This window comes from Micromesistius poutassou (assembly GCF_964030765.1).
Source record: "Micromesistius poutassou genome assembly, chromosome: 2".
NCBI lineage: Eukaryota > Metazoa > Chordata > Actinopteri > Gadiformes > Gadidae > Micromesistius > Micromesistius poutassou.
In genome coordinates this window covers 9,772,253-9,782,865 of record NC_140272.1, presented here as the reverse complement: position 1 = coordinate 9,782,865, position 10,613 = coordinate 9,772,253, and the positions used below count along the sequence as shown (strand labels likewise).

The 10,613-nt window shown below is 46.3% G+C and overlaps 1 protein-coding gene across 1 annotated transcript in view; it reads left to right on the top strand.

The window, feature by feature from the left end:
• Positions 1–1,813: 1,813 nt before the first annotated feature.
• Positions 1,814–10,613, top strand: part of LOC311338297 (copine-9-like) — a gene marked incomplete at its 5' end in the record, with an annotated part of 79,610 nt that continues 70,810 nt past the window's right edge. The window contains 2 exons of the mRNA XM_084463519.1: positions 1,814–1,890; positions 7,880–7,920. Of these exons, the coding sequence (XP_084319645.1) occupies positions 1,814–1,890; positions 7,880–7,920 (118 nt within the window). The remainder of the gene's footprint in view (positions 1,891–7,879; positions 7,921–10,613) is intronic.

Here is a 10,613-nt window from a genome sequence, read left to right as displayed (position 1 = left end):
GGTCATCACCACATCAGTTCATTATTAATATGCGTTTGCTAACATCGCTCCACCTCAGGATCTTTGTGCCTTCTCTCCTCAAATCAAGGGGCCTGTATGGAAACGGCTCCTGGTTCAGGCGCTCGTGTGCGTGTGTCTCGCTGTCTCCGCTGAGAGGTCATGCCGGTGCGTCAGCAGCTCTAATGTGAGGCTGAGGACAGACGTATTACACCTTTCTTCAATAAAGAGTCCTACATCGGCGATGAGTATAATCATCCTGGCACTGGCGGGGCCACAGATCGTTATGTTGGCTCAACATCTCGATAATTGGGTGGCAGATCAATAACGGGGGAAGTGGGATTCAGGAAGAACACGATGCATCCTCCCTTGTGTGTTTTAAACTAGCTGCGGTTTGTGATCTGGTTTCAGCAGAACACAAGGACTTGAACAACCACCGCTTCTAACGCCACTTTCATGTCTTCAGTTTAAATTGGGGAATGAACCCGTCACCTCTTTCCCTTTTGAAGTTGGTTTTCAATGTATGTGTGGTAAGGTTGAATTGTTTGCTTTAAATATATCATACATTAAGGCCCCTTTTATCATGAATTCTCTAATAAGTAAATTCACAGAGAAAAGTTCTGAAATAATTGCATTTAAAGTGTTGATCAGTTATTTAACTTTTGGCATCACGCTACTTTAATACTTTACAACTCTTAAATATGAAAGCTTACACACTCGGATATGCTTATCATCTGGCAACTCCGTTTTATACAAAAGGCATTTCTTTATCTCTGTCTTTCGGACAAAGTTCTCTTTTGTATGAAGTATGTCATAGAAAAGCTCAGTGTCAAAAGAAGAGGTTCTCATTGAGACAGATTTATCTGTTGTGATCTGCATCAGGTATATCTGCTCTGTTGGGATGTCTGGAACCAGTAGGCTGATTCTCCTGTTGGTTCTACAAACTGGTTTAGTGTCTGGACCAGTTACCAGCAGGCTGTGATCCTCCTGTTGGTTCTACAAGACATTTATTCTGGATCATCAGCTTGGTTGTCGAGGCCTTGGGTTTCATTTGTTTTTATCACCGGTTTTAAGATTATTATATTTTTTTCTTTTGTGATTCGTTGTCTTTGAGATTTTATTTTTAAATGCTGCACTCATTGTCATGTTGTCGTTGTTGAGACCTTTTCTCTTTGTATATTTTTAAATAATTTTGACATTTTGTTATTAAATTGCCCTTAATTGTTCGCAGTGATTTCTGGCTACATTCAAAGGTGAGCTGAGAGGTAGGGGGTAATTGTTAATAAAGAAGTGAACACAAAAATGGCTCTCGAATATTTGTATGATAATTATATGATTTATTATACATGATAGGCTCACAGGCATCATGCTATTGGATATGTAGGTCCCATTTAAAAGTCGTTTTATGCCGAACTAAATGATGAATGTTATTTGTGGAGCTAGCCCTGCCATGACGGGGAAAGGACGAGGATAGAGCCGTCAGTGGGCTTCCCGCCCTCTCACCTGTCCGGCTATCTAACCCCACCTCTCCGGCTCTCTAACCCCACCTGCCGGCCGACCAGAGGAACTGCCAGACCGGGGAAGCCGTGGGTTCGCGGTTGGAGCGTCGCCGACCATCTGAGGATGAATGAAGCCTCCTCCACACACCGCGGTGCGGTTTGCCTCCTGTACGTCCTCAGGTCTGCTGTCCTGACCAGGCGATTTAACGGCCCTGCTAATAAGTGGAGGAAACAATCTGCCAAACAAATGACAGCTTGAAAGTAGTGCCGAGGTGTTGTGCTTTAACTTGGACTAGTGAACTGGTTTGAAACTGGCCATGGCCACCATCGGGGACTTCGACCCGCTCACCTCCACCGTGCCGGCCACCAAGATAGAGATCACCGTGTCGTGCAGGTAAGAAGCGCAACGTCCAGCATTTGATTTGTATTTATTAAGTCTATCTTTCTTTTACGGCGGCCTACGTCCACAATGGAGAGTATAAGGTATTATTAGTCACGAAGCCTTAGCGATTGTTTCTGTATTGTTATCAGTGATTTCTACCCCAGCGTGGTCTAACCGCACTAAGCGTTAGTGTGACCACAACACCGGGGTCGGTTGTAACTGAGGTCTGTCGGGAGGTGGGTGTCTTTAACTTCGGGGGTCGGTTGTAACGGAGTTCTGCAGGACGGTGGGTGTCTTTAACCTGGGGGGGGGGTCGGTTGTAACGGAGTTCTGCAAGACGGTTGGTGTCTTTAACCTGGGGGGTCGGTTGTAACGGAGTTCTGCAGGACGGTGGGTGTCTTTAACCACCTGGGGGGTCGGTTGTAACGGAGTTCTGCAGGACGGTGGGTGTCTTTAACCTGGGGCTGGGGGGGTCGGTTGTAACAGAGTTCTGCAAGACGGTTGGTGTCTTTAACCTGGGGGGGGGGTCAGTTGTAATGGAGGTCTGACGACGGTGGGTGTGCAGTGCGTGGGGTGCACAAATAACAGATTTATCCCGAGTGCCTTCAAGTCCGCTCTGTCCGGATCACATGGTGTCAATATCGTGATGTTAACTCTGGACTGCCCCATTCCACATCAGTGGGCTTTACACATTATACAATGTGGTTCACTGAAGCCTACTTTTATTGTGATTAGAAATTAAAATTGAACTGCAACAGTGAGTGAGGTGTGTGTGTGTGTGTGTGTGTGTGTGTGTGTGTGTGTGTGTGTGTGTGTGTGTGTGTTGGACAGACCTTCTGAGCACAGGAAAAAAGAGTCTGGTTGTTGATGACTTCTAAATGATTCATCTAAACTTCCACAGGAGGAAGTTCTTTGATGAAAAGTTTTCTATAGAAAGACTGTCAACCTGGTCCCCATTGTTGACATAAGTCTGTGTCTTACTTCTTCTGTAACTTGCGTGCTTGAAATGTAATTACATTTGGGAAGCATTATGTGTTTCGTCCAACGCCCAGCTTTCATGTGTGCTGGACCAGCGTCCGCACACACTGGTACTGTGGCTCCTTAATCCACAGACCAGAGGAGCTGTTTGCAGGCCAATTTACAAATGCTCATTCGCTGCAATTCGCTGCAATCTGTGACGTTGTGACGGCTGTTTTATTTTTAATACATTTATTTAATAAGATCATTTATATATATATATATATATATTTGGGTAAGTATATATTGAGATGGCTCTATTCTTTTTAATTAATTAAGATAATATTTGATATATATATATTTGAGCTAGTTTAAATTGAGACGGCTCTATTCTTTTTACTTAATTAAGAGAATATATATTTGAGCTAGTGCATATGGCAACAGCTCTTTCCCAGCCCCCTCTCCTGCCCACTAGTGGAGTTGTGGCCGGGTCTAGGCAGGATTAGATGAGGGGCTGTCTCTCCGATCCCTGCCACTCGCTGACAGAATTGGGTTGGCTCGATACCCCCAGGAGACACAACAGGACAGAGAGAGAGAGAGAGAGAGAGAGAGAGAGAGAGAGAGAGAGAGAGAGAGAGAGAGAGAGAGAGAGAGAGAGAGAGAGAGAGAGAGAGAGAGAGAGAGAGAGAGAGAGAGAGAGAGAGAGAGAGAGAGAGAGAGAGAGAGACCCCTGGCTTGGCCCCTCAGTGATGCCCCATATGCTACTGTCAGATATATTGTAAAGTACCTGGAGGAAACACATTGCCATAGATCTCACTGCTTCCTCTAAAGGCTTTCACTGGTTTATTGCGTTACTTGAAAGTCAAGTCGTCCTGTGTGTGTCGATGAATATGGAGATCTTAATGAGAATGTCAAAATCACCAGCCAAACAAACAAACAAACTGTGTGTGTGTGTGTGTGTACTGGCTGACGTAAGGAAGAGAGAGAGAGAGTCAGGTAGACAGAGTTCTCCCCTTTACTTCTTAAAAGAAGTGGACTTGAAAGTCCACTTCTAACGTGTTCATGAAAACAGTCCAAATAGCCAGATACTGACAGACAGACAGACAGACGGTCCTGGTCCGCTGGGCAGGTTTCCTGAGACCCGGAGATGTTCCTTTGAGACTGTATTAGTCAAGCTGAGCATGACAGCCCTGTAGAGAGGCCGTGATTAGACACACACGCACCCACACACACACAGACACACACACGCACACACATACACATACCTGCACATGCACACGCACGCACGCACACATACACACACACGCACATACACATGCACACACACACACATGCACATGCACAAACAGGGCTGGGTATGGTACTGGTATATTTAAGGTAAGACCATTTCAACTCTAGTAAAGGTCTCCAGTGAACTAAACAAGCTGTCGGTCCGGTTCAATCTAGAAACCAACGTTTGATGTAACAACGTCTGATTGGCCCGCCTCTGCAGCTGCTCCGGTATCCTGCCCTCGGCGCAGAGAGAATCCCACCTGCTGGAGACACAGCCAGGGAAGAGTGCCTTTTCGAAAGAAGGCAAACATGCTAATGTTTTAAGGGGACTGTTAAGGACTGACTGGCTAATGGCTGGATTGAGAATGTTGTTGATGTTGGGGAAGTGGTGGCATTGTACTCATCTTATCTGCTTCCATTCACATGACTGTTATCCATGAGGTAGTCCATGGTATTTGGATCACTATGGGTACTGGGATTGGTACTGGTATCATAATTTATTTAGACCGAACCCAGTCCAACTCACGCACGCACACACGCAGGCAGGCAGGGAAGCACGCACACATGCACACACACACCCAAACTATTACATACTTGCACACTTAAAGTCTTGATTTGGCCACTTACATCGGAGTGATACACAACAACATTTAGTTGTCTCAGATGACAGGCCATCAGCCAGGGGTCCCCCCCCCCCCCAGCACCCAAACCAAACCCGCTCCTGGCTTCAAGATGACCCCGGATGACCCCTGAACCGTCGGTCCAACCAATCAGCAGGCATTGTTAATGGGCATAGGGAGGAGTCTGGCGTCAGATCCCCGGAAGTATCAGTACGGTGTTGTGTTTTTCTGATCTCTCTCAGCGGCTCGGGCCCATGCCCTGGGGCCCTGGTTTGGGGCCCATGCCCTGCAGGCCCTGGGCTGTAGGCCTGTTGTCCGGAGGATCAAGCAGTGCTAAATGACCTGTGAGCAATAGGAAGGAGTCAGAATGACAGGTGGCAGCTCTATTTAATGATATTCATTGGTGTGATCTAGAGACACACACAGGTATTTAAGGTCACACTGCTGTATTGACTTATGGATTGGGATGTGGAATGAACAATGCTCTTTTCCTGAGTGTTTCGACCGAGCAACCAAACCAGGAGTAAATATCATGGTTAAAAATTTAAACGAAAAAGAAAAGGCTATTGTTATTCCACCAAAACACAAACACAGACACTTTTGTAAATTGTCCATACTTTCAACAAAAACGTTAGTTACACTATTTTCCTGCAAACTATTAAGTATAATGTAATGTAGAGTGCAAAACTTGTCAATCACAAGATCGATCTCACTACCGATCAATACACCATTGACCCCCAGCCTCATCACAAGCCCGCTGCTCCACCTGTAATGTTGAACTTCCTTGGTTTCTTTAAGGTAAGAGCACTAAAACTAGTAGAAGAGATTGTCACCATTGGCATTTCATCAGAGAGATGCTGGGGGGTCGTCACTCTGGGACTAACGATGAACCCCAGGCTCTTGGATCTATTTCAGGACGGTTGGCACGGCGACGCAGCGTCCAGCCAAATCCCAGTCCACCAGCATGCTTCAGTGCAGCCCTAAGGACACGCATGGCGGCCCTCCCCTGAGAGGCAGTTGCACATCTCTGTAGAGCTGTCTAGAGCGACCGGTGCACACGTGCACATGCAGACATGCAAACGCAAACGCACACACTCACACACACACTCTCACACACAGAAACACAGACGCACACACACGCATACACGCGTACAAACACACACTCACAGACACTTGTACACACACAGAAGCACACAAACGCTCACAGACAGAAACACATACACACACACACCAAGATGGATGCCTACATTTGGGCACACACAGGGGCCCACATGCAGCCCCAACCAAACACACACAAACACAAACACACAGGGGCCCACAAGTGGACACAGACACCAAACACAAAAAATATAACACACACACACAAGGAGATGTCCATCCCATGTAGGTCATGTTTCTGGAAGATGTAGGAGCCAATAGCGCAGGGTAATCAAGGGAAACACAGCCTGCATTTTACAATCACACACGGTACTGACAGCTGCAGCTCAGGTCACATGAGAGGATCCGTCCCCTCACAGCCTCTCCATCAGTGCACCACACTTTGTTAGTCGCTGAGCACATGTTATCACTTCTGTTCGGAGATGGATCTGCTACCAATGAATATCCCCACCCTGGACCTAACACGTGCTTTACATTTACATTTACATTTAGGGCATTTAGCAGATGCTTTTATCCGAAGCGATTTACAATGGTTAATACACACTGACGGCGGAGTCAACCATGCAAGACGACAGCCAGCTCGTCAGGAGCAGTTAGGGTTAAGTGTCTTGCTCAGGGACGTGCTGTATGGCCCTACGATGTGGTTTGAGAGGCTCACAAACAGCCTGCTGGTTGATTTTCTCCACAGTTCTTTCTCATTATTGTACTATTATTGGTGTTTTATTATATTATATTATTATTATTCTATTATTATTATTATTCTATTATTATTTCTGTAAGTCCTGGGATCACGTTGTATGCCACGCAATAAAGAATGCGTCGGCTCAGAAGAGGGTCGCAGAACAGAGCAAAGACCCACAGAAGCATCCTGCTTCTGTCTTCTCATTGGGCCGCACCAGCCTGCTTCTGTCTTCTCATTGGGCCGCACCAGCCTGCTTCTGTCTTCTCATTGGGCCGTACCAGCCTGCTTCTGTCTTCTCATTGGGCCGCACCAGCCTGCTTCTGTCTTCTCATTGGGCCGCACCAGCCTGTTTCTGTCTTCTCATTGGGCCGCACCAGCCTGCTTCTGTCTTCTCATTGGGCCGCACCAGCCTGCTTCTGTCTTCTCATTGGGCTGCACCAGCCTGCTTCTGTCTTCTCATTGGACCGCACCAGCCTGCTTGTCTTCTCATTGGGCCGCACCAGCCTGCTTGTCTTCTCATTGGCCCGTGTGGTGTACCAGCCTGTGGTCTGCTGCTCTACAGATGTATTATTCAGTCCATGGTTGAATCCATCTGCCAAATATCAATCAGTTCAATTCAGTTAGTCTGTGATTTGTCGTGAAACAAATCCAACCCAAAATGGAATGAGTTCCTGTCTTTTTCCCATTATATAAAAAGGAGAATGTTTTGGCTGATAACAAGCTATTTCATGTGCTTCCAGGGATTCAAACCTGGTATTTCTTGTGCCAGTTGGCTGTGTGTGTGTGGGCTTCTCTGGTTCTCAGGCTGCAGGGTACAGCCAACAATATGAAGCACTGCTTTGTCTCCTCAAAATCTCTCTTTTTCTTAAATAAAATACTTGAAACACAGGGTGGCTGTTCTGCTCGTAGTGACACATGTTCCGTTCCTGCCAACGCTCCTTTGTAGTTTGCTTATCAACAGCAACATACAGTATATAATCTATCCATCTTTACGGAGCCGCCTAGGATCGAAACCCTGCTTAAGATTCTGCGCTTGGCAAATGAACAGAAACATTGTTGAACGTTATTCTGTAACTTGACTTGCATAAAGGATTTTGGAAGATAGGTTCTGCTTTTTGAATGAAAATGTGTGGGGATGCAGTGGAGACACGTGGAGACTATGGCTATGGACTATTATGGGCTCGCATTGGGCCAGCTCTGGCCCCTTCTCTCCGTTTCCCATGCGTGGTTGAGCTGTGTCAGAACGTCCAGTCCTGGGAGCAAGAAGCAGATCCCAGCCAGTAAACTAACAGAATGTGTTCTTCCTCCACAGGAACCTGCTGCACATGGACACCTTCTCCAAGTCAGATCCAGGTAGCCTTCATTCTCTCAGCTACTAACCCTTACCCTAACCCCTAACCTAGGAACCCTTCATCACAGTTACAGCCCCCACCCTTAACCTATGAACCCTTTATCACAGTGCTGCCTCCACACTTAACCTAGGAACCCTTCATCAAAGTGCTGCCTCCCCCCTAACCCTTAACCTAGGAACCCTTCATCACAGTAGCAGCCTCCACCCTAGCCCTAAACCTAGGAACCCTTCATGAAAGTGCTGCCTCCACCCTAACCCTTAACATAGGAACTATTCATCACAGTTACAGCCCCCACCCTTAACCTAGGAACCCTTCATCACAGCTACAGCCTCCTCACTTGCCTACTTCCAGGGGCCATGAGGAGGGCCATGTGGTCAAAAGTTATCAGCCCTATAAATAATAATAAATGGTACCAGGCATATCAATTATTTATATGTCTAAAGCTATCGACAAACCATAGGCCAAGCTTATGCCCCGTTTAAGCTATTCAAATAGTTTAGCTGGTAGCATCCTATGTGAGGCTAGCCAGGGCATCCAGCCATGATACTAGCACGGGGAACGGTGGCTAAATATGTCTTGGAATTCATTGCATAATAAAAACAAATAAAAAAATGGTAAGTTCATTAATTGGGCCAACTGAAGAAAACCTTTATTCTGCACACTTTATCAGCTTCATCAAAACTTCCATCTTCATCAGCACCATCACCATCACCCCCACCATCATCACCATCATCTCACCCCCACCATCATCATCATAATCAGCACCGTCACCATCACCCCCACCATCATCATCCCCACCATCATTAGTGTGAACCACTTTCTCTGCTTATGCATAATTAGGGCATGCCTCAGATTTTTCTCATTACAATGTTGTTTGATATCCATCAGCAGCCCCCTACTCTGAAGAAAAGGAGGCAGGATATTGGAGCATGTGTGCTATTTACATGAAGCCAACCTTGATCAAACCTTGAACATTTTTTATTTTGGCTTGACACATTTTACATAAAAGTGGCAAGCTGCCCTCAACAACGTTGATGTGAACAATAAACGATGAAGAGCCAGTTCATCAAATATCTCTATTGGCAGGTAGAAACTAGAAACTAGATAGAAACTTGTATGTGTGGTCAATAAAATACTTTGGATTAATGATCTAAAGAAAAAGGGTTTTAGTATGCTGGAGCTTTCTGGTCAGTCAGAAACACACCTAGCATGCTAACTGAACCACTGTACGCTACATTTGTTTGTGGGCTCAGCTGCTGTCAGAAAAAACACAACAAGAACTATTCAGGATGCTCAGACTCTGGGGAAACAGGTTTTGGTCCTAGCTTTTCATTTATCCTCCATTATTCATCACCAACAAGGATTACTCAGATCTTGTAATGATATATCATACATGATTTGCCTCCCTTCTTTTGAAATGTGTCTAGCGAATACCGCTCAGATTTAGTCTCAGATTTAGATTGTACAAAATCATATCAAACACACACACACACACACACACACACACACACACACTTTCTATAAATCATAAAGGACAAGTTTAGAGATTTGTGTTTTTTTTCAACTTTATAGTATACAGTAGTGGGCAGACCCAGACTTACAACAGAGGAGAGGAGCCATAAATCAAACTGAGACAATGAGACAGAGCAGTGCCTGTACTCAGACATCCCAGTGTTGAAGAGCAGGACAGCCTGGCCCTGTTAGTCAACGCACTGATGAACGTCTCGGTCTTCACCCTTCACTCTTTCCAAGCTAGTGATCTTGCAGCTATTTCATGTCGATTTGGTGTCCAGGCACCCCTCTTCTACGCCAGCATGCTCCTCTGGTGAAGCTGAACATCAAAGCTGTGACAGCCCATTTACAATCTGAGCAAGAGAACGAGTGACGGCTGACCTGCATGAATGCATTTCCTCGACACCAGACTGTGCATAATTGCCAATTTAAGAAGGAAAGCACATACTTTAAGTTTCAAAATGAACTGCGCCTTGATAATTCTGTAAGAGTGCTGAAGGTTTCGCCTTCTCTAAACACCATTTACCCAAAACGTTCACGGATACGGAGCATGATTATTCTTCAGGGTAGCGGACCGTGGGCCAGCCATGGACACACAAACCCAGTTCAATGTGGCGCAGCACGGCGCCGGCTATTGATATGACCCGCGGATTAACTGCTCTCTTCCTGGCATGAGCGGAGGCCTGGAGGGCCAGAGAGACCAGGTAATGATCCGATGCCAGAGGGGTCCTGATCCTCAAACCCTTCTAGCCGAGCCCAATCTGGATAAAAAGAAGGGAGGAGGCGGGGCTACTCTGGTCCCAGCGTCTCCTCCAAAGCTCTTTCATGTCCCCAGTCCAGGGCTACACCCCCCTGGAGGTAATCAGACCCCGTTCAGGGTGACTGGGAAAGGGTGGATTGAAACACATTTATCTGTCGGCCCCCATTATTATGTGTCTGCTCAAAATGAAATGAGGACAAAATAGATCAATAATAGGAAAGATTGACAGGAGACACTTGAGCCTTTAGAGCTGCAGGGGGTGGGGGTTACAGCAGGAGAGCGATCATCGGTTACCATAGGGATAAGTGGCCTGTGAAGTGGACCCTCAGTGGACCCTCAGTGTCTCCTGCTCTGTCGACGTGAGGCAGAATCCAGCTTTGGTTTTACACCCTGCTGGATGTTTGAACAGGCAGCCTGCCCTC